The following is a 24,014-nucleotide window of genomic DNA, read 5'->3' on the forward strand; positions in this document are numbered from 1 at the left end:
TTCCGGCCCCGGCGCTGCGCGGGCGGTGTGGCCGCTGCGCTCCCGCCGCTGTCCCCGGCCCGGCTCGGCCCGGCCCGGCGTCCCCGCCCCGGCTCCGCCTCATGCAGCGCCGCGACGACCCCGCCGGCCGCCTGTCTCGAGGACAGGGTCCCGGTGGGCGCGCGCCGCCGTCGCGCCGAGCGCCCCGTGGCGGAGGGGCCCGCGGGGCCGCCAGCGGGACGCAGCCGCCGCCCGGTGGGGCCGCGACCGGCGGGGCCTCAGGGCCGGGGGGCTCCGGTGGCTCGATGGTTGGCGGCAAGATGGAGCCCGAGAACAAGTACCTGCCCGAGCTGATGGCCGAGAAGGACAGCCTGGACCCGTCCTTCACGCACGCCATGCAGCTCCTCACCGCAGGTACCGGGGCAGCGCCGGGAGGAGGGAGAGGGCAGCGGGTCCCGGTGGCCGTTCTGGCTCCGGTGCCACAGGGGGTTAAAATGAGCTATTTCCCTGTGTAATCGGAGGTTAATCCGCAAGTTTTGTGTGTGTTTTATTGGTGGTTATATTACATTGCGTTAGTCCTTGTGGTGTGGCCTGGGCCAGACGGGTGAATCAAGAGACTCAAGACCCTTGCGGGTTGAGATAGCCGTTTAATAATTGAAATAAAACGTAATGGTAATAGTAAATAAATTGTGATGTTGAGAAGGAGTAGAAGCAAGCGATCCCCGGTTCTTCACCACCCCATCCCCGAGCTCCTTGGGGTTTCTGGGATGGGAGTGACAGTCCGGGGGATGGAATTTCCCTTTGGGACCCTTCAGGTGACCTGTCCTGGCCACGCTGGCTTGAGGACATCTCCTTTCCTTTACTGAAAAGTCTCGAGCCAAACGCTGCTCGGGAACAGGCAAAACATCAGGGTGTTGGTAACGTGATTCCCATAAAATTCCCTAAAAACAGCTGTTAAGAAGAAAAGGAGCCGAAACCAGGGCAGCTCTTCCATCCCTGGGGACAGAGGAGCTAAAAAGGAACCTTAAAAACCCGGGGCGGTTCCCACGTAGCGGTGCTTAAATCCCAGCGAGCCATTTCTGGGATTTTTTTTTTTCCCCTGTTGGAAATCCGTGCCGAGCCCGAGGAAGGACTGGAAATGGCAGTCTTTGTTCTGTGCCCAGCCGAGCCTTCTTCTTCCTCCCCGCCTCTGTCCAATCGCCTGGCAGCTCGGATTTCCCTGGATCTCCCCTCTGCAGCTGCTGCACCGCCTTCGGGGCCTCCATCCAGCCCATTCAGCTGCTCCCACACTCTGGAGTCAGCTTAAAATATTCCATTTTAAATCACTTCAAATATTCCCAACCTCTTTCTGCTTTCCGTGCACGGTGGGGGGAGCTGGGAGGTTCCCAAAACAAGGATCTGTTTAATCTCCCCTGTGCTTGGTATCCTGCTTTTTAAAATAATTTGTTTTGTCGAGGGTTATAAATGCAGAGTTTTGGTGCGGCTCTTGAGGTTTTACAAGCTTTATTTATGCGGGGAATAATTCTTGGGAATTGCTGTCTCTCTCCTATTGTGCAAACAACCAGGAGAGATCGTCACGGCATCACCCACCAGCATCTTGATCAAAATAAAGGAGTTTTATAATCCGATTTTCCGTCAGTTTAATGGTTTTGATTAATAAAATTCTTCAGCCAGCTTGGCTGTGGTGCCTCCCAGCCAAAGGAAATCCAAGGAGTTTGCAAATTCCCACACAAAGAGCAGCGTCCTGCAAAGCCTCCTTCACTTGAGGGGTGTAACGAGGATTTAGGAGGGGGATTTTTATTAATTTAAAAATTGCTGATTGCAGCTTGGGGAGATTTAAAATTGGAGCAGCTCCAGCTGTGGATATATTGAAAATCACTTTATTTTGGGAGTATTCACAGTCCCAGTTCAAGGTGAGCTGAGCAGGAAAACGATGAGGAAAAATTTGAGGTAAAATGGTGGATTTAGGTCAATTTTTTTGCCTGGATGATCCCCCAAAGTGCTCTGAATTCCTTGGAATTTCAGTCTGGGCCAAAGCTGTGATGCACAGAGCCAGTAAAATGACTTCCAGACGCAGAAATGATCTTGAGTGTCAGCAGAATTCCTATTCCAGCCTTTTTATTTTCTTCCCAGAGTGGAAGTTGCTCAGCCTGCCTGCCTCAGGGAGGGAGCCCTGCAGGAATTCTGCATTCATTTATTTTAAAGCAACGTCTTAAAGTTGTCTAAAATACTGTGGTGGTTCTGTGTTTTTAGAGGGAATTGGCTTTTTTTGGGAGCAGGGGTCTGACAGTGATGGGATTTTTACTAATTCCACTAATTTTACTAATTCTGGTATGGAAGTGGCTACATTGAGGGTTCTGTTATCCTAAGGAGAAACTGAAAACTGTGATTTCTTGCATTTTCGAATATAATCCATGTTTCCCTCCTGGGATTTGGGGTCTGTGTGACCTTCCTTTTCCACAGGAGCAAGAAAATCCTCTTTTTCCTTTGGATTTAAGCTGTGGAAAGAGCAGGGGGAGCTGCTGCTGGTGTGAAGGGCATGGCTCTCTCTGCTTCCCTCCTTTGGGAAAATGGGGGATATCCCACTTGAGTGTAGGATTTGGGGTTTTCTGGGAATTTTAGCTGGTTTTATTTAATGGAGAAGGTCCAAGGGAAAAGAGCTGAGCTTCCCAAGGTTGTGTGAGCAGTGTCATTCCATCTGGGGTGGGAATGACAGCAGGAAGGAGCTGTTGGAGTTGGAGCAACACCTGGCAAAGGCAGGAGCAGCTGGAGGTCCTGGGGAACTCCCACGTGGAATTCCCTGCTGGATTCAGGCTGGGATTCATTCCTGGGAATGGGAAAGGACTGGATGGGAATGTCCCACGGATGGGTGGTGGCTCCTGGGAGCCAAAGGAGGGATTAGAGAGGGCTGAGATCACTGGAGATGAGAAATGTCACCCTGGAGCTCCTTCCACGTGGAGTCCAGGCTCTCCTGGCTCGGAGATGGCTTCAATTCCTGTCTTTCCAAGTGAATATCCTGCCCCCAAACTGTCACCTGAAATTGTCTCAGGCTGGATTAGTTTGAAACCATTTCACTGTTGCACTTTTCAATTTGTATTTTGTTCAACCATGGCAGTGTTCTCAATTGCTGGCACTGCTGTGGCCATTCCCATTCCCACTGCCATCCCAGGAGTTTCTGTGCCACATCCCAAATCTCACCTTTCCCTCCCTGTGCTCCTTCTCCTGGCAGTGCCCTCCCTTCCCAGCAAGGCCCCAAAAGCAGAGCTGCCTGCCCAGGAATCCCAGGGTGGGGGGTGTATTTTGGGGAGGGAAAAATAGTGGGATTAAGATTGCCAAATTCTTGGAATCTAGCCAGGAACTGCTTCCCCTTCCTGAGAAATCAAACCAGCTGGGAAGCAGGGAAGGATGGAGGAGGCTCTGCTTTCCTCAGAGGTGCCACCCCCAAATTCTTTCAGGTTTGGAGGTGTTTTTTTAGGGGTCAGTATTATTTTTGCTGGTAATATTTTCAGCCTTGCAAATGTGCTTCCAGAGCACAGCTGAGCTGCAGGCCAGCGCTTCCCATGGATTTTAATTATTAAGGAAGAGCTGGGGCTTAGCTCAGGAGCAGGAAGGAGGAACAGCAGCATTCCCAGCCCCCTTTACCTGCCCCATAGGAGTCCTGCTGAGCCCATCCCTGCCCTGGAAAGCTCTGGAAAAGCCACTCATGCTGCTGACATTCCCCGTGGCAAGCAGGAAACCTTCTCCCAAAAAACCTCTGGAATGGGCCTGGATCCCTCCAGCTATCCAGATTTTCCAACAGCTGCTCCTGGTGTCACATCCAGCTCAGCAGTGCCATGATTTTATCCTTCCTCACCTATTTCCAGACTCCCCCTTGGATCTGGAGGTGCCCTGAATTCCCAAAGCTTGGAAGAGCTTGGAATTCCTCCGCTGCTCCTTCTCCTCCTTTGTGTTTTATGTTCCATTTCAAGGCATGGAGCTGCTGCTGCTTTTCTCCTCTGGTTTGGTTTTGATCAATTTATTTAATTCCTTGTGGCCCAGCCCAATTCCCAGATGTTTCTGCAGCTTTGGCAGGAGGCAAAAATGGATTTTGCTGGGTGTGAATTGGGATTTGCAGAGGTTTTCACCCAGTCCTGTGGTGTTTTCAGGAGGCAGAAAATTCCTCTGTTTAGTTTCATTTTAATTTTTTAATTTAACAGTAATTAATTCATGTTTCATTTAATTTTATCAAGGAAGTTTGAGGGTGTTTTTATTCTGGATGTGTGTGTAAAAAAAACACTTTTTGTTTGTCTGCAGGATGCATTTTCAGAAAAACAAATTATTTAAGTGGTTTAGGTTATCCTTAAACAGGCAAACAGTGCAACCTTTAATTTCCAAATCTTGATTCTCTGCCCTGTTCTTGGAGCTAAAATAAAAAAAAACCCAAACAACTCCATAAAACAAACCAAGACAGCTCTTTGTCTTATTTTATAAATTTGGCAGTGTATAAACTTGAAGGTTTTTTACTTTTCCTTTCTATCTTCAGAAAAATAATTTCTTTTTACAGCAAAATTCAAGAGATTTCTTTCAATTTTGAAATGTAAGGAGTCATGATAACAATTTTGTGAGGGGAGACAAGGGGCTGCTGGGAGTAAAAATACAAAATTCAGGTTTTTTAGCACAATTCTGTTATGGTTTGAGCCCAGCTGACAAGGGGGCCCCACTAAAACCGAGTTTATATCACTGGGCCTATAACAAAAGAAATATAATTAAAATAGAGATAATTTGATGATTTTTTTCTGAGATGCTTCTCAGCCCAGGGGTTGTTCAGAAGGGTGGTGGTGACCCCTTATTCCTGCTTGGATGATCCAAAAATATTCCCTAATGGATAATACCCCAAATATTCAACATCTTTAAGGTTGGAGAAGACTTCCAGGATCATCAAGTCCATCTGGCAGGCTCATGGAGCTGTGGACAGGAGCATTTCAGACTCAAGCAGATGGTTGGACGTGGCCAAAAATCCCAGGAAATACAAAATATTGCAGCTGCAGTGTGCTGGAAATCCTGCTCATGACTAAGCAGGCTGCACTTTGCTCTCCCAGCTCAATCCCAGTGCTCTGGATAATTTTGGGAAGTGTCTCTTTCCCTTGGAAGAGGCTCAGAAATTAAATTTACAGGCCTTGGGTTTGCTGGTGGAATGGCATAATTTGATTTTTCACCAGGCTCCTCTTCTGATAAACAGCCTGAAATTAGGATTTGGGATGGATATTAATGATCAGTTTGGGTTTTTCTTTCTGTTGGACCAAAGGATCAGCAGTAATTTGGGATTGTTAACAATGGATTGACTCCACATTTGGGGGAATTTGTCACGGAGTTGTTTGCCTTGAAATAAAAATTGTGGTTTTATCACCTCTGGAAAGGGAAATCCAGGCAGCTGTGGGCTGTGTTCTTCTGGAAAATGATAGGGGTTATTCCTGCACCAGGAAAATTAATTTATAACTCAGAAATGCCTGGAAGAGGATTTTCCATCTCCATGTGGGTCATCTCCTGCTATCTCTCAGTGAAAGCTGAATTTCCAGGAGGTGTTTGTGTACCAGGCCCTAATTAACTTCCCTTAACGACCTAATTCCAGCAGGTTATTGGGACTGTCCCAGCTCCCCTCAGGCTGCCTCAGTGGGGTTTTAAAATTGATTTTTAATTCACCACAGGCAATTAAAAAAGAAAAAAAAAAATCATAATTTTGAGAGACAAATCATTAAAAAAGCAAAAAAAAAAATCTCAATTTTGAGAGACAAATAATTTGTAGTTGCGTTGCTGAATTAAGAATTTCTGAGACTGGCTTTTATGGCTGCACACTATAAAAAAATTTAAATTTTTTAAAGGGTTTAAAGGGTTTAAAATTCCCACTTAGGAATTATTTGTGTGATAAATCTGAATTTATTTCATGAGGTGAAGCTGGGAGAATTTCCTAACCCAAAGCACACTGATGTTTATTAGGAATATTTTCAATGTAACCAAAACTCATCGTGCCTGGAGGTGTTGATTAAAGGGCAGATTTCAAATAAATTCGAGTTGGATGATAAAAACTTGCTGATTTCTGTCACAATTTAGCAAAAATGTTGGATTTTAATGTAGTTTGAGCTGGTTTCTTTGCAGATTTAGGGGCTGGCAGAGGAAAGCACAGGAATTTCCTTCTGGTATTTGTAGGGTTCTGTCCTTGTCATGATTCCATCTCTGATCTGATGCTTGTTTAAGGAAAATATAAAGCAGCCCTATTTTTATATCTTGTTTAGAAATTGAAAAAATTCAGAAGGGTGAGACAACAAAGAAGGATGAGGAAGAGAACTACCTGGATTTATTTTCCCACAAGAATATGAAACTGAAAGAACGAGTTCTGATCCCTGTCAAACAGTACCCCAAGGTGAGGGCCAGAAAAGGGTGATGGAATCTCTGGGATTTGCTTCTTTTCTGTGGGATTTTGTGCCTGGCAAAGTGTCAGCAGGAGTTAAATCTTCTTTTTAAAGCAAAATTCAAAATATTTCTTTTGAAAAGTGAGGAGGGATTATTTTTTTTTTCTTTCTTTCTTTGCAGGCCTGCAGGGATTTAATTTTTAATACATTGAATTTCTAGAATATCTTGTGATAAATGGTGGTGCCTAGGTGGGATTTTGGATTGCTGGAACAGACAATTCCAAGTGTGGAGCTTTGTGTTTTTACATTTAACTCCTTAAAGATTTGCTGGAAAGCTGCTGCAGAGTAGATGTTGGAATTGAAACACTTAATTTAGCTTGATTTTTCTGTTGGAGCACTTTTATTCTCATGAAAAGAAAGGTTAGAAACTTAATTTTTCCTTTTGAAAGTTAAATTTTCCTGTGCATTTTTTTTTGGTGAGGTGAGGAGAAATGAAGAATTATTTATTTTTTTCTTCCTTTGTCAACCAACAGAACATTCAGAAAAAAATTTTGTTGACTTTTTTTGAGCTCTGGAGTTGATTTTTTTTTGTTGTTGTTTTTTCTTAAATTCCAGTTCAACTTTGTTGGGAAGATTTTGGGACCCCAAGGCAACACCATTAAGAGACTTCAGGAAGAAACTGGTGCTAAAATCTCTGTGCTGGGGAAAGGTTCAATGAGAGATAAAGCCAAGGTAAAAGACAGCAAAATTCCTTTTGTGGTGTGAGAATTAGTGTCTCTCCAAGCATTTTATTAAAAATTAAACTAGATAAAGCTTCAATGAAAAATGAACTTCAAAGTTGATAAAATAAGGATTAATCTCCTGAAGAGCCTTTCACTAAAGGGATATTTTTCCCCTCCATAAAAAGATAAAAAATCCCTTTTCTAGCTGCTCCCTCTGAAATCCTTAAATTCTTCTGGTTCAGTGGAGATGTTGATAATCTTTGGTGAATCACAAAGTACCAGGAGGGTTTTTTTAACAGAAAAAAAAAAAATATGAAAAGAATGGGGAAAAGATGTTTTTTATTTCTTCCTGTTTATTTTGAAGCTGAGCTAAGAACCAGCAGAGCTGTAACTTAATTCAGATTTTACTTGAGTGGCACAAAAAGGTTTTTTAAAAACACTTTCAGGTTGTTTTTAACTTGTGAAATAACTGCGAAACAGCCTGAAAAACAGAAATATCTTAAAGATATCTTAAAGATATCTTAAAGCAGATAGAGGAGGAGTTGTCGGAGGCATCGGGTTCCACAAAGTGGCGTAGAAGAGAATATTTAAATATTCTGAGGTAAAAATTTTGCTGGCACCAGTTAAAAAACGTTGATTTAGCAAAAAATAAACCAGCTGAAGAGGCAGCAATAAAAAAGTGGAAGTTTTTTTCCTTAAAAAAAAAAATATAAAGCCACATGAAGAGGCAGCAATAAAAAGGTTTTATTTATTTTAAAAATACCCTTACACACCTTGTTAAAGCTTAGAAAAGAGGCAAAAAAATATGATTTTAAGAGGCAAAAAAAAGATTTAATTTATTTTTTTTTCCCCAGGAGGAAGAGCTTCGTAAAGGGGGGGATCCCAAATACGCCCATCTCAACATGGATTTGCACGTTTTCATCGAGGTTTTTGGGCCCCCCTGCGAGGCCTATGCCCTCATGGCCCATGCCATGGAGGAGGTCAAGAAATTCCTGGTCCCAGTATGTGTCCTGCTCCTTTTTTTTATTCCTGAGGGATGGAACTGGCTTGGGATGGGTTGGATTTCCTCCTCCTGCAGAGATGAAAGGAGATGAAATGGTTAAATGTGTGTGGCAGCTTTGTAGAATCCTTCAGGAAGGTGTTTTGTTGTTTTTTAATTTAATTTAATTTAATTTAATTTATATTATATTATATTATATTATATTATATTATATTATATTATATTATATTATATTATATTATATTATATTTATATTATATTATTTTATTTTATTTTATTTTATTTTTTATTTTATTTTATTACATTATATTTTATTACATTATATTACATTATATTACATTACATTACATTATATTATGGTATAGTATATCATTATATTACATTATATTATATTACATTATATTATATTACATTACATTACATTATATTATATTACATTACATTATAGTATACTATATCATTATATTACATTATATTATATTACATTATATTACATTACATTATATTACATTACATTATATTACATTATATTACATTATACTACACTATAGTCCATTATATTCCATTACATTACATTATATTACATTACATTATATCATATATATTAATTATAATATTATAATAAATAATTATAATTTCATTATAATTTTAATTATAAATGACAAAAAACTCCCAGACAAAACATTTGGGGTGGAGATTTCTCTCCCAGTTCAAGCTGTGGGTATCCTGTCTAGCTCCACCTGCCAATTTTAGTGGGAATGGCTGGAAAACCTCATGGTCAGGTCAGGAATTAAATACAGAGGTGCTGAAGGGTGTGAAGATGAGGAGGGTGACTGCCCAGGCAGCTTAGTAGCTCAAAACCAGGCAGCTTAGCTGCAAAACCAGGGATTTTCTGCATTTAAAACTATAAAAATATTGATTTAACTCAGAAAAAAAGACACGAAATACAATCTTTTGTGTCTTTTTTCGTATTTTGTGTCTTTTTTTCTGAGTTAAATCAATATTTTTACAGTTTCAAATGCATAAAAAAACCTGGTTTTGCAGAGCAGGTTTTTCTACAGGTGCCACTTGTCACCTGCTTGGGGATGTGTTTTCCTGGTGAAGCTTTTTAATGCTTTCATAGCCAAATTCCTGGCATTTTGTGCTGGTGTGTGACAGGATTGTGCTGGGATTTTGCCTCCAAGGGTGGCAGAACTTGAAGTGTGTTTTTAAAATTAAACTTGGGTGTTGAATTAGGAGGAAAAAATGGGAAAGTTCATGCATCTGGTGGGAGATGGTCACTGGGATTTTCAGGAAGCACTGGGATGATTCTGGGATCACCAGGGAGCACTGGGATGATGCTGGGATCTCCAGGGAGCACTGGGAATCGTGTTGGGATCACCAGGGAGCGCTGGGAATGGTGCTGGGATGAGCAGGGAGCAGTGGAATGGTGCTGGGATGATTCTAGGATCACCAGGAAGCACTGGGAATGGTGCTGGGATGATTCTAGGATCACCAGGAAGCACTGGGAATGGTGCTGGGATGATTCTGGGATCACCAGGAAGCTCTGGGAATGGTGCTGGGATGATTCTGGGATCACCAGGGAGCACTGGGATGATTCTGGGATCACCAGGGAGCACTGGGATGATTCTGGGATCACCAGGGAGCACTGGGAATGGTGCTGGGATGATTCTGGGATCACCAGGGAGCACTGGGATGATGCTGGGATCACCAGGGAGCACTGGGATGATTCTGGGATCACCAGGGAGCACTGGGATGGTGCTGGGATCACCAGGGAGCACTGGGAATGGTGCTGGGATGATTCTGGGATCACCAGGGAGCACTGGGATGGTGCTGGGATCACCAGGGAGCACTGGGAATGGTGCTGGGATGATGCTGGGATCACCAGGGAGCACTGGGAATGGTGCTGGGATGATTCTGGGCTCACCAGGGAGCACTGGGATGATTCTGGGATCACCAGGAAGCACTGGGAATGGTGCTGGGATGATTCTGGGATCAGCAGGGAGCACTGGGATGATTCTGGGATCACCAGGAAGCACTGGGAATGGTGCTGGGATTACCAGGGAGCACTGGAATGGTGCTGGGATGCTTCTGGGATCAGCAGGGAGCACTGGAATGATTCTGGGATCAGCAGGGAGCACTGGGAATGGTGCTGGGTGATCTCCTGTGCCCCTTTAGGCCCCAAGGAAGGGATCTTTAAGGATCTGCCAGGAACACACTGCATCCCTAAGGATTTGAACAGCCAGCTTGGATTTGGGAATGGGTGTTTGCTCTGCATCCCAACCCTTTCCTTTGGGAATGGGAACACTGCAGGGTTACCTTGTGCAGGCTCATTGCCCCTTCAGACAGGAGCTGTGGGCTGAGACCTGCCTGGGCTTTCCCCCATAAATCCTCCTGACATCCCTGGGATGCTGGGAACATCAGGACCTGGAGACACAGGTGCTGGAATCTTGGAGAAAGCTGCAGCAAATCCCAGTAAAAGCAGATTTGAACTGAGGTCCATGCAGTTATTTTTATCCCAGCACAGCAGCCTGTGATATGCCAGAGCTGTTCTCTGGAGCTGACTCTTTACATCCTTATTTATCTTTATTTTTATCCTTTATTTGCATCCTTTTTCCAGGATATGATGGATGACATCTGCCAGGAGCAGTTCCTGGAGCTCTCCTATCTCAACGGGGTCCCGGAGCCCAACCGCGGCCGAGGCGTCCCCGGGCGGGGCCGGGGGGCAGCCCCACCTCCCCCTCCACCTGTTCCGAGGTATTCCCAAAATCCCAGCCCTGGCAATGCTGGATTTCACTCACAGTTGTGCTGTCAGAGGGGGTTAAGCTGTTTCTTCTTGCACATCAGCTGCTGGGCCTGACCTTGGGATTCAGCCAAGGTTTACCAGCTGGCTCGGAGCACAATGTTTGGGATGTAATCCAAGACTGGGGATGATTTGGGATGGGTTTAATCAATAGTTTCATAAAGGAGCCTTTCAGAAGTGGTCCCAGCTGGTGATGGATGTGCTGTAGCCCCCCTCAGCGTTTTCAGCTGAAATGCCCATCCCTGCAGAGCTCTGGGGGAGCTTCTGTCAAAGCCTGGGGATAAATTGGTAACAAAACTGTTCCTTCAATGCTTACCTCACTCCCTGATCCATGGGTGGTGCTTTTCCTTCTGCTTGGAGAGTCCCTGCCCATGTCCTCAGTGATCCTGAGGGATCTGGAGTGATCCCAGGTGGGTGGGAGGGTCCTTTAAAGTGAAATTCCCTGCCAAGAGTTCTGTATCAGATTTATTTCTTTGTCTACAGCTTCTTTTATCCTCACAAATCCTGACTCTGGGCTGTAGATCTGCCCAAAATTTGGATGTAAATGTCATCAGGAGGCCTCTCCTTGCCTGTGTGGAGCCAGTTGGGCTCAGTAGGCAAAGCTCAGCTAATCTAAATTATGTCAAACTCCCAACTTAGGCTGGGAGCCAAAATTTTGTGATTTAACCCCAAAGGGCAACCACACCTCATTGAATCCCTCCCCAGTTATGGGATGGAGAGAGAATTGGAAGGGTAAAGGTGAGGGAATGAGTGGGTTGGGATAAAGTTCAACAGGAAAAGCAAAGTAAAACAAGGAGTTCATTCCCTGTTTCCTTGGGAAGACATTCCAAAGGTTCCCTTCCTGCCTCCTGCTTTCCTCAGCTGTGATTTCTTGTCTTTCTACACCTAAAACTGTAGAATTCTCACCCCAAAGGAGAGTTTGGTACCTCTTACAGCACAGCAGCTGTAAATTTTTGTGAATTTTTGTGCTGATCCAGCATTCCTGGCTCCGTTTTTTGGCAGCTTCACATCATTGCTGAAAATCCCCATCCTCGGGCTCCTGACCAAAACCTTCCTCTCTCTTTTCCAGGGGCCGTGGGGTTGGTCCTCCCCCTCCTCCTCCTCCTCCTCCCCCTCCTCGGGGTGCCCTGGTGCGAGGAGCCCCCGTGCGCGGGGCCATGGCCCGGGGGGCCACGCTGGCCCGGGGGGTGCCCCCTCCCCCGGCGGTGCGGGGCACTCCTGCCCCCCGGGCACGGGCAGCTGGAATCCAGAGGATACCCCTGCCCCCTCCCCCCGTGCCAGAGACCTACGAGGAATATGTAAGGAACGATTCGGGATGCACGGGGTTAATGGGTGCTGGCTGCTCGGTGGGGTGCAGGGAGGGTGGGATGGGATGGGGAGCACCGGGGAGCAGGGGGGTCACCAGGGATTGGTGGGGTCACCAGGGATCAGTGGGGTGGTGCTGGGGTCACCAGAGATCAGTGGGATGGTGCTGGGATCAGTGGGGTCACCAGGGATCAGTGGGATAGTGCTGGGATCACTGGGGATCACAGTGGGATGGTGCTGGGATCAGCAGGGATCAGTGGGATAGTGCTGGGATCACCAGAGATCAGTGGGATCACCAGGGATCAGTGGGATGGTGCTGGGATCACTGGGGATTGCTGGGATGGTGCTGGGATCAGTGGGATCACCAGGGATCAGTGGGGTCACCAGGGATTGGTGGGATGGTTCTGGGATCACTGGGGATCGGTGGGATGGTGCTGGGATCACTGGGGATCAGTGGGAGCAGCAGGCACTCTTGGGATGGTGCTGGGATCACCAGGGATCACTGGGATGGTGCTGGGATCACCAGAGATCAGTGGGATGGTGTTGGGATCACCAGAGATCAGTGGGATGATGCTGGGATCACCAGGGATCGCTGGGATGGTACTGGGGTCACCAGGGATCAATGGGATCAGCAGGCACACTTGGGATGGTGCTGGGATCACCAGAGACTGATGGAAATGGTGTTGGGATCCCACCAACTCCTGGGATGGTGCTGGGATCTCCAGGGACCATTGGGATGGTGCTGGGATCTCCAGGAAGCACTGGGATGGTGCTGGGATCTCCAGGAAGCACTGGGATGGTTCTGGGATCTCCAGGGATCAGTGGGATGGTGCTGGGATCTCCAGGAACCTTTGGGATGGTGCTGGGATCTCCAGGAACCTTTGGGATGGTGCTGGGATCTCCAGGGACCACTGTGGGGTGCTGGGATCTCCAGGGACCTTTGGGATGGTGCTGGGATCTCCAGGGACCATTGGGATGGTGCTGGGTGACCTCCCCTGCCTGTTCATCACTCAAAGAATGGAATTCAAAGTGTTCTAAATCCAGAATGAGGATTGGTTTTCATAAAAGTGCCCCAAGAACTGAAGTTTCCCATGGCTGTCCAGGCACAGTGTGAAAAATGACATCAAAAATGGATGAAATTCACATTTTACTTGCTCTTTCTGCAAGAGAATTCTTTAAGAAGCACCAAAAAAATCCTCTAAAAATTAAATATTGGAATGGACAGGGTGGTGTTTCAAGCCCTATAACTCAGGACCACCCTCCTGCCAAGCTAATTTTTGGCATCTGTGTTCCAAAGGGAAAATGGGAAAACTGATTTTGGATCACAACAGCATTTTTGGGAATCATCACAAATACTGATACACCTGGAAATCTGGTTTCTCTTCCCAGAAATTTTTTTTTTTTCACTGAAAAGTTCAGAGGTTGGAGGTTGTAAATGTGTGGTTTGGATGACACAGAATTATGGAATATCCTGAGCTGGGAAGGATCCCCTGGATCATCCTGGCCCTGCACAGACACCCCAAAATCCCTCCCTGTGCATCCCTGAGAGCGTTTTCCTGGTGCCCTGTGGAGCCTGTCCAGTGCCCAGCACCTTCTGGGGAAAAACCTTTCCCTGATAACAATTCCAGCTCTCTGGGCACATGGATTTATCCTGGAGATGGAATGATTCCTAAATATGAGTGTGATTAATCCCAGCCCTGCTACCTCTGTGTTGTGCTGAGCCCTTTCCCTGTGGGAATCCAGGATTTCCAGGCTCCTCTGGAAGCTGCTGGGGGTTGGATTTGGTTCCTTTTTGGTCCTTTTGTGACAAATTTTTGTCCCCATCCTTGCCAGGGCTACGATGACACATATGCAGACCAGAGCTACGAGGGATACGAGGGCTACTACAGCAGGGCCAAGGGTGAGTTGGATTCTCTCTTCCCAAAGGAATGCTGCAATCCCTTTTTTTCCTTTTTTTCCCTTTTTTTCCCTTTTTTTCCCCTTTTTTTCCCCTTTTTTTCCCCTTTTTTTCCTTTTCCCTTAGTTTCCCCTTTTCTTTTCCCCTTTTTTTCCCCCTTTTTTTCCCCTTTTTTTCCCTTTTTTTCCCTTTTTTTCCCCTTTTTTGCCCTTTTTTTCCCCTTTTTTTCCCCTTTTTTTTCCCCTTTTTTTCCCCTTTTTTTCCCTTTTTTTCCCCTTATTTCCCCTTTTTTCCCCTTTTTTTCCCTTTTTTCCCCTTTTTTTTCCCCTTTTTTTCCCCTTTTTTCTTCCCCTTTTTTTCCCCTTTTTCCCCTTTTCCCCCCTTTTTTCTTCCCCTTTTTTCCCCCTTTTCCTCCCCTTTTTCCCTCCCCCCTTTTCCCCCTTTTTTTCCCCCTTTTTTTCTCTTTTTTTCCCCCTTTTCCCCTCCCTTTTCCCCCTTTTCCCCCCCTTTTCCCCCCCCTTTTCCCCCCCCTTTTTCCCCCCCTTTTCCCCCCCTTTTTCCCCCCTTTTTCCCCCCTTTTTCCCCCCTTTTTTCCCCCTTTTTTCCCCTTTTTTTCCCCTTTTTTTTCCTTTTTTTTCCCTTTCTTTCCCCTTTCTTTCCCCTTTCTTTCCCCTTTCTTTCCCCTTTCTTTCCCCTTTCTTTCCCCTTTCTTTCCCCTTTCTTTCCCCTTTCTTTCCCCTTTCTTTCCCCTTTCTTTCCCCTTTCTTTCCCCTTTCTTTCCCCTTTCTTTCCCCTTTCTTTCCCCTTTCTTTCCCCTTTCTTTCCCCTTTCTTTCCCCTTTCTTTCCCCTTTCTTTCCCCTTTCTTTCCCCTTTTTTCCCCCTTTTTTCCCCCTTTTTCCCCCCTTTTTTTTTAATCCCATTTGAAGCCAATAGAAACATTCCTGAGCTGTAGAGTTCTGCTGGAATCCAGGGAATGACACTGAGCACTGGGAATGGGATTTCCCTGTGTGTAACCACCTCGTTGCTTTTCCAGGGATACAGAATATTATGATTATGGACATGGGGAGGCACAGGAAACCTATGAAGCTTATGGTATGTCTGGGAATTCTGGGATAGGGAAGGGGGTTGGGAATTGCTTGTGGTCAGTTTTCCAATGTCTGGATAAAAAAAAAACTGAGAAGAATCTCGAGTGGGTTTTGTGGTGTTTTTATTTAGGTCTTAGCATAAGGACCACCCATCTCTGGGTTTAGATTCTTCTCAATCTTGACTGTCTCAAAGGTGGTGCTTTAAAAAAAAAAAATCATTTTTTAATTCTGGAAATGTCTTCCTTCCTTTGTAGCTTTAGAATATTTCAGGAGGTCTGGATTTCCACCCACAGCACTTGTGCTGCAGTCTGGTTTTCATGGCTGGATTTGATATGGTTCCATCTGCTTCCCTTATCCTCACAAATCCTGACTCTGGGCTGTAGATCTGCCCAAAATTTGGATGTAAATGTCATCAGGAGGCCTCTCCTTGGCTGTGTGGAGCCAGTTGGGCTCAGTAGGCAAAGCTCAGCTAATCTAAATTATGTCAAACTCCCAACTTAGGCTGGGCTGAGCCAAAATTTTGTGATTTAACCCCAAAGGGCAACCACACCTCATTGAATCCCTCCCCACTTATGGGATGGAGAGAGAATTGGAAGGGTAAAAGTGAGGGAATTAATGGGTTGGGATAAAGTTCAAGAGGAAAAGTAAAACAAAGAATTAATTCCCTGTTTCCCTGGGAAGACATTCCAAAGTTCTCTTCCTGCCTCCTGCTCTCCTCAGCTGTGGCTGCATTTACTTTTGAGGCCAGTTCCATATCCAGGCTTGGAATGGCATCTGGATGTGGCAATGAGAAGGAATCCTTGTCCTCTGTCCCCAGACCAGCCTGTGTTGCTCTGGGCTGGGCCAGAGTTCATCTTCCTCCCCAAGGCTGCTCTGGGATTGACTCTGGATTTGTCCTGATGATCCTGAGTTCTGTTGTTGCTGGACAGGACTTTCCTGCTCCTCACACAGGGAAACTGGGACAGGACCCCAAGGAATTTTCCAAAATTCCCAAAGCTCTCCAGGGAGCTGCTGAAAGGTGTGGAATTCCATGTGGCTGGAACCAGTGCCTTTCACAGCTGAGTGAGTGCAGGTAGTGACATTCCTGAGCAGCTGGAGATCCCTGGGAATTGGGAATTCATGTCCTGGCAAAATCAGGGAAGCAGAATTGTTGTCTCCTGTTCACCCTGCTCCAGGTTTGAATTCAAATCCTGGAGTCCCATGGCATTCCCTGCTCCAGTTTAAACCCAAATCCTGGAGCCTCATGGCATTCCCTGCTCCAGGTTTGAATTCAAATCCTGGACCTTCATGGCATTCCCTGTTCCAGTTTAAACCCAAATCCTGGACCTTCATGGCATTCCCTGCTCCAGGTTTGAATTCAAATCCAGGAACCTCATGGCATTCCCTGCTCCAGGTTTGAATTCAAATCCAGGAACCTCATGGCATTCCCTGCTCCAGGTTTGAATTCAAATCCAGGAACCTTCATGGCATTCCCTGCTCCAGTTTAAACCCAAATCCTGGAGTCCCATGGCATTCCCTGCTCCAGTTTAAACCCAAATCCAGGAATCTTGGGGCATTCACTGCTCCAGGTTTGAATTCAAATCCAGGAGCATTGGGGCATTCCCTGCTCCAGTTTAAACCCAAATCCAGGAATCTTGGGGCATTCCCTGCTCCAGGTTTAAACCCAAATCCTGGACCTTCATGGCATTCCCTGCTCCAGGTTTAAACCCAAATCCAGGAACCTTGGGGCATTCCCTGCTCCAGTTTAAACCCAAATCCAGGTGTTTTCCAGACAGCTGCTCCCAGGAGCTGGCTCTTCCCTGGCTTTGCTGTGCCCGTGTCACTCCCAGAGCACAAAGAGCCTCCTGCTCTCTTGGAGCTGGCCAGGACTGGGAGGCCACGATGCTCCTTGGACACTTGGCACAGTTAATCCAATCTGTTTATCCACAGCTTCCCTGAAATTAGGGAATAAATCACCAAACTGGGCTGGAGACAGTTGGAGAAAGTGGGAACAGGGTGGGAGGAATGGATTTGGTGTCTTGGGACATTGGATTTCAGACCTGGCAGGGACAGCTCCCAGGGGTGGGTGCTGCAAGTAAACTCCGCTTTTTTCATGGAATCCTGGAATGGTTTGGGGTGGAAGGGGCCTTGAAGATCATCCCCTGCCTTGGACACCTTCCACTGTCCCAGGACTGGGATGTGCTGTGTCCTGTACTGGTGCAGCACTGCCAGGTGGCATGTCTGCCCCCAAAAAATGTCCCCAAGGGGTGTCAGAGGACGGTGCCAGGCTCTGTTCGGGGACAGGACGAGGAGCAGTGGCCATAAATTAAAACACAACGAGTTCCACCTCACCCTGAGGAAGAACTTCATTCCCTGCAGCCCTGGAACAGCTGGAACCTCCCTCTGGAGACATCCCAACCCCACCTGGAGCTGTCCCCGTGTCACCTGCTCCGGGTGACCCTGCCTTGGCTGATCACAAATCGTTTTGGGGAAGAACATGAGCTGTTTTGGAGAGCTTTGGGGAGATCATGAGCTTTTTTGGAGCTGTTTTGGGGGATCATGAGCTGTTTTGGATAGCTTTGGGGAGATCATGAGCTTTTTTGGAGCTGGTTTTTGGGGGATCATGAGCTGTTTTGGATAGCTTTGGGGGGATCATGAGCTGGTTTTGGGGGACCATGAGCTGGTTTTGGGGGATCATGAGCTGTTTTGGGGGATCATGAGCTTTTTTGGAGCTGTTTTGGGGGATCATGAGCTGTTTTGGGGGATCATGAGCTGTTTTGGGGGATCATGAGCTGTTTTGGGAAGTTGTTTTTGGGGATCATGATCTGTTTTTGGGGATCATGAGCTGTTTTGGGGGATCATGAGCTGTTTTGGGAAGCTGTTTTGGGGGATCATGATCTGTTTTTGGGGATCATGATCTGTTTTTGGGGATCATGAGCTGTTTTGGGAAGCTGTTTTGGGGGATCATGAGCTGTTTTGGGGGATCATGAGCTGTTTTTGGGGGAATCATGAGCTGTTTTGGGGGATCATGAGCTGTTTTGGGGGATCATGAGCTGGTTTTGGGGGATCATGAGCTGTTTTGGGGGATCATGAGCTGTTTTGGGGGATCGTGAGCTGTTTTGGTGGATGAAAAGGTGGATTTTGGGGGAATCAGGAGCAGTTTTGGTGGAGCGGTTTTGGTGGATGGCAAGCTGGATTTTGAGGGAATCGGGAGCAGTTTTGCTGGATGTCAAAGTGTATTTTGGGGGATCAGGAGCTGTTTTGGTGGATGAAAAGGTGGATTTTGGGGGATCAGGAGCTGTTTTGGTGGATTTTGGGGGATCAGGAGCTGTTTTGGTGGATTTTGAGGGAATCAGGAGCTATTTTGCTGGATGACAGGGTGGATTGGGGGGATCAGGAGCAGTTTTGCTGGATCACAAGCTGGATTTGGAGGAATCAGGATCTGTTTTGGTGGATTTTGAAGGAATCAGGATCTGTTTTGGTGAAGCTATTCTGCTGGATCACAAGCTGGATTTTGAGGGAATCAGGAGCAGTTTTGGTGGATCACAAGCTGGATTTTGGGGGATCAGGAGCAGTTTTGCTGGATGACAGGGTGGATTGGGGGGATCAGGAGCAGTTTTGGTGGATTTTGAAGGAATCAGGATCTTTTTTGGTGAAGCTATTCTGCTATATCACAAGCTGGATTTTGGGGGATCAGGAGCAGTTTTGGTGCATTTTGGGGGATCAGGATCTGTTTTGGTGAAGCTATTCTGCTATATCACAAGCTGGATTTTGGGGGATCAGGATCTGTTTTGGTGGAGCAGTTTTGCTGGATCACAAGCTGGATTTTGAGGGATCAGGATCTGTTTTGGTGGATTTTGAAGGAATCAGGATCTGTTTTGGTGAAGCTATTCTGCTATATCACAAGCTGGATTTTGGGGAATCAGGAGCAGTTTTGCTGGATGACAGGGTGGATTTGGGGGGCTCAGGAGTTGTTTTGGTGGATTTGGGGGGGCTCAGGAGTTGTTTTGGTGCATTTTGGGGGATCAGGATCTGTTTTGCTGGATTTTGAGGGAATCAGGATCTGTTTTGGTGAAGCTATTCTGCTGGATCACAAGCTGGATTTTGGGGGATCAGGATCTGTTTTGGTGGATTTTGAAGGAATCAGGATCTTTTTTGGTGAAGCTATTCTGCTATATCACAAGCTGGATTCTGGGGAATCAGGAGCAGTTTTGCTGGATGACAGGGTGGATTTGGGGGGCTCAGGAGTTGTTTTGGTGGATTTTGGGGGATCAGGATCTGTTTTGGTGGATTTTGAAGGAATCAGGAGCTGTTTTGGTGAAGCAGTTTTGGTGGATGACAAGCTGGATTTTGAGGGATCAGGATCTGTTTTGGTGGATTTTGAAGGAATCAGGAGCAGTTCTGATGGATGACAGGGTGGATTTGGGGGGATCAGGAGCAGTTTTGGTGGATCACAAGCTGGATTTTGGGGGATCAGGAGCAGTTTTGGTGCATTTTGAGGGATCAGGATCTGTTTTGGTGGATTTTGAAGGAATCAGGATCTGTTTTGGTGAAGCTATTCTGCCATATCACAAGCTGGATTTGGGGGGATCAGGATCTTTTTTGGTGAAGCTATTCTGCTATATCACAAGCTGGATTCTGGGGGCTCCCACCACCTTTCCCATCCCATTTTTAGGACTCTCCCTCCCTCCATCCATCCATCCCATCCTTGACTTTCTCCTCCTTTTCCCCACAGGCCAAGATGACTGGAATGGAACCCGGCCCTCCCTGAAAGCCCCTCCAGCCAGGCCAGTTAAGGGGGGCTACAGAGAGCACCCCTATGGACGCTACTAAAACACAAAAAATGAGGGAAAAAATCCCCATTTAGGAGCAAACAGTTGTTACTGGTTCTTGTATCTCCCAGGATTCCTGTTGCTTTACCCACAGCAGACAAGTAATTGTCTCCCTGTTTTTCTTCCTGGCCCTTTTTTTCCTCCCACTCCATCCTCACCCTGCATTTTGGCTTCTGTATGTAGTGACTTCTCGAGATGAATTTAAATAGATTTAGAGGAAAACTTTTTAATTTTTATTATTATTATTATTATTTTTTTTTTCCTTCTTCTTCTTCAGTGTGTAGATGGCTTTTCTTTCTTTGTCATTTTAGGTTAAAAAAAAAAATGTAACTTTTTTAAGGAAAACAAACAAACAAAAAAAAAAACTAAAAAAAAAAAGTTTAAAAATGTTAGTTTCCAAAGTGACATGCTTTGCTTAGTTCTGAACTTAAGGTTTTGTTAAAACTTTTAAAGTTTGTTTTAAAGGAACCCATAAAGGTTGTAGTTGCAGAATCCCAAAGTAGGCTACATTTCAAAATTCAGGGTTATTTTTTTAAGAATTAAAATCATAATGTTACAGTAGTGGCTGCCACCATTTAAAAAAACAAAAAATAACTTCAGATGCCAAACCTTTAAAAGGAGATTGCTGGTGAATCTTGAAGTTTAAATTTTAACCTAAAGGATCCTCCAAACAAATTAAATAGCATTTTCTAAAGAGAATTGACTTAAAAGGAAAAATTAGGTTGGTAAAAAAAATTGACTTTTCTTATGTGGATTTTGAAATCTAGCCCCCATGCAGTGTTGAGATATGCTTGGGAATATTTTTCCAGTGGAGAGGGGTTTTAGTTTGGTTCTAAAGGAATAATTTTTAAAGGAAAAAAAAACCAAAATATGGCTCTAATTGCCCAGTGTTTGATAGAAATAATATTCCATGGGTAGGCCTGTAAAATTCTCTTCTTTTTTGTAGCACTTTGGGGCAGAAAATCTGATGAAAATCTCAAACTTGCCCTGAAAAAAAATCTCAATTTTAAGAAGTCCCAGCCACTTGTTCAAGTGTATCTCAGCACGAGCTTCTCATAAAAAGGGACACTGCAGCTGTAAAAAAAAAAATCAAAACCAAAAACAAAACAACAGACAAAAAACAATCCCAAATTTCACTTTGTACATAAGATAAAGTCCTAATTGGATTTGTTACACTGTCCTCCCACTCTGTTCTGGAAGAGAAAAATGCTACATTTTGTGTAAAGTCTGCCTAACTAGGTAGCTCAAAACGTGTCAAAATGTCTGTCTCAATCTGTCAATAAAGTTTAGTCCTTTTTTAATCAAAGTAAATGTGATGAATTGTCATTTGTTTTTTTTTGGAGGTTTTTATTTTTATTTTTCAAACAACTTTTAAATTCATGCTCAAATTAATTTGTCTTTTTTTATTATTATTATTATTATTTATTATTTATTTTAAAACCGTGGAGGCATTTTTTTTAAAAAATGGTGGTCTTTTGGTAATTCTCGTGAGAAAACAGATTTTTTTTTTTCAAGCTTAAATTTCTTTTTTTTTTAAAAAAAAAAAAAAATGAAAAAAACAAAACAAAAATTGTTTTTCACCCCCTGGAAGTTGCTGAAAGCAGTTTTGAGGCAGAAATCTGAATTTGGAAAGCGTGTGATGGTTCTTTGCTCGATGATTCAGATTTCAGGTGGCCTCAGAGAATATTCCAGAGGCTGGTTTAAGTAGGATTGCTGAGAATTCCAAGGAATTTGCTTTCTGTAACCCCCCCTTGGCCAAGATGATGTTTCCAAAGCAGCTTTTCCTTGGAAAAAAACACTTTAAAAATGAATTTTTTTGTTGGTGAATGGTGCAGCAGCTGCTCCTTAAATCCTTTCTGAGAGGGTGTGGATGTAGAAATATTTAATATATTTATATTTAAAAATAAAGGCTTCATGGTTTGTTATTTCCCATCCAGCAGATGAATTTGGAATTTTAAGGGGAGAGGATTAAACTGCTTGGGGGTGAAAAATAGAATTTTAGGGAAAAAAAAAAACAAAAAAACAACAAAAACAACAAACTGCAGCGCATGAACAGAGGGGAATATTTAAAAAATAAAAAAGAAAAAAAAAAAAAAACAAACAAAAAACCACAAAAGTTGTATTTGTAGATTGTTATTAAAGTGCAAATAACTGAATTTTCAACACTGGTTTGGAGTCAGCTTTCAGGGCATAATGTGATGAAAAGATCAGCCTATGCCCCCCCTTTTAAAGGAAAATTATCAGCAGGAGAAATCAGGATGTGTAAAGCTAACAGGCATCGCAAAGCCCAAAAGGTAACCTAAATGTCTGATTTTAATATAGCACATTTCTCTTTTCCATAAACCTGTGACGTAAACTTTTTTACCCAGCCGACCCTTCAGATGTTAATTTAATGCAAAAGGGGACAAAAAACAAGCAAAACCCAAAGAAAAACCCAAAAAAAAAAAAAAATGTTTTAAATATAAACATTTAAACCAACCCACATGGCTCCGGCATAAATTAGCAATAACTTTATTTAATAATGTGCCCTTGGCAGATGCACTGGGATGGAATGTGGGCCAAAAGGAATCTTTAAATATCCTGAATTTTTAAAGGATAAAAGATGTAAAATGAACATGAATCCAAGCTAGTCCTGCTACTGCCAAAAACCAAAACCAAACCCCAAATTCTGCTCAGTTGTTTGAAAATATCAATTTTTAGCCCCCCCAGTATTGCTGTTTCCTGTGAAATGTCCATAGCTCAGCTGAACTTGCATGTTTTTCCTTCATGTGTAATTGCATGCAGGAATCTTTTTCCTTCTTTATCCTTTATTTTTTTTAATTATTATTTTTTTCTTGGAAGATTTTTTTTGGTATCTCTGCTTTTATTGAGGATCCTCACGATTTTTTATTTTTTTCCTTTCATTTGCAGGGATTTGGCGCCGTGACTCAGCGGGGTGAGGAGGAGGAGGAGGAGCAGCAGCGCCAGCTGGGTGAGTTTTGGGGGATTTTTACAACCCCTTGTTGAGTTCCCAACGTGGGGGTGGCACCATCTGAGCTGCTAAATTCCGATTTTTCCTTGGATCCACACGAAAGGAATGAAAAAAGGAGGGAAGCTGCTTCCCTGCCTGCTGCTCTGGCAGAGGTCAGGGCGTGGAGGAGGCTCCTGAGTTGAGGTTTTGGGGGATTTTAAGGGATTTTTGGGATGGGATCTGTGCCTTGGAGCTGGGATGCAGGGATTTGGGAGCAGTTGGATTTCATGGAATGAGAGGCCTTAAAGGTTCTGTGCTTCCCAAGCCTTGGGATTTGTTACCCAGTGCTCCAGGAGCAGAGCAGGCTCTGGGAATGGCTCAGGAATTCCGAGGCTCTGGGAATGGCTCAGGAATTCCCAGGCTCAGGAATTCCCAGGCTCTGGGAATGGCTCAGGAATTCCCAGGCTCAGGAATTCCCAGGCTCTGGCTCAGGGATTCCCAGGCTCTGGGAATGGCTCAGGGATTCCCAGGCTCTGGGAATGGCTCAGGAATTCCCAGGCTCTGGCTCAGGAATTCCCAGGCTCTGGCTCAGGAATTCCCAGGCTCAGGAATTCCCAGGCTCTGGGAATGGCTCAGGGATTCCCAGGCTCTGGGAATGGCTCAGGGATTCCCAGGCTCTGGCTCAGGAATTCCCAGGCTCTGGGAATGGCTCAGGAATTCCCAGGCTCTGGCTCAGGAATTCCCAGGCTCTGGCTCAGGAATTCCCAGGCTCTGGGAATGGCTCAGGAATTCCCAGGCTCTGGGAATGGCTCAGGAATTCCCAGGCTCTGGGAATGGCTCAGGAATTCCCAGGCTCTGGGAATGGCTCAGGAATTCCCAGGCTCAGGGATTCCCAGGCTCTGGGAATGGCTCAGGAATTCCCAGGCTCTGGCTCAGGAATTCCCAGGCTCTGGGAATGGCTCAGGAATTCCCAGGCTCTGGGAATGGCTCAGGGATTCCCAGGCTCTGGGAATGGCTCAGGAATTCCCAGGCTCTGGCTCAGGAATTCCCAGGCTCTGGCTCAGGAATTCCCAGG

At 45.1% G+C, this 24,014-nt stretch overlaps 2 protein-coding genes across 3 annotated transcripts in view; both read left to right on the forward strand.

The window, feature by feature from the left end:
* Nucleotides 1–21,295, forward strand: KHDRBS1 (KH RNA binding domain containing, signal transduction associated 1). Its single transcript, XM_058856416.1, has 9 exons — nucleotides 1–393; nucleotides 6,249–6,376; nucleotides 6,981–7,097; nucleotides 7,942–8,088; nucleotides 10,708–10,844; nucleotides 11,960–12,188; nucleotides 14,029–14,099; nucleotides 15,127–15,185; nucleotides 19,893–21,295. Exons 1-9 carry the CDS (start codon nucleotides 102–104, stop codon nucleotides 19,988–19,990), a joined length of 1,278 nt encoding a protein of 425 aa, XP_058712399.1. The 5' UTR covers nucleotides 1–101; the 3' UTR covers nucleotides 19,991–21,295.
* TMEM39B (transmembrane protein 39B) overlaps nucleotides 19,951–24,014 on the forward strand; it is a 16,089-nt gene continuing 12,025 nt past the window's right edge. Inside the window, exons 1-2 of one of the 2 annotated variants that reach the window (XM_058856408.1) lie at nucleotides 19,951–20,090; nucleotides 22,900–22,960. The gene's annotated coding sequence lies outside the window, so the exon portion shown is untranslated. Of the gene's footprint in view, nucleotides 20,091–21,427; nucleotides 22,284–22,899; nucleotides 22,961–24,014 lie in introns of those variants that run through there. The other variant, XM_058856407.1, reaches the window with a different exon arrangement.

Source organism: Poecile atricapillus, chromosome 24 (genome assembly GCF_030490865.1).
Source record: "Poecile atricapillus isolate bPoeAtr1 chromosome 24, bPoeAtr1.hap1, whole genome shotgun sequence".
Lineage (NCBI taxonomy): Eukaryota > Metazoa > Chordata > Aves > Passeriformes > Paridae > Poecile > Poecile atricapillus.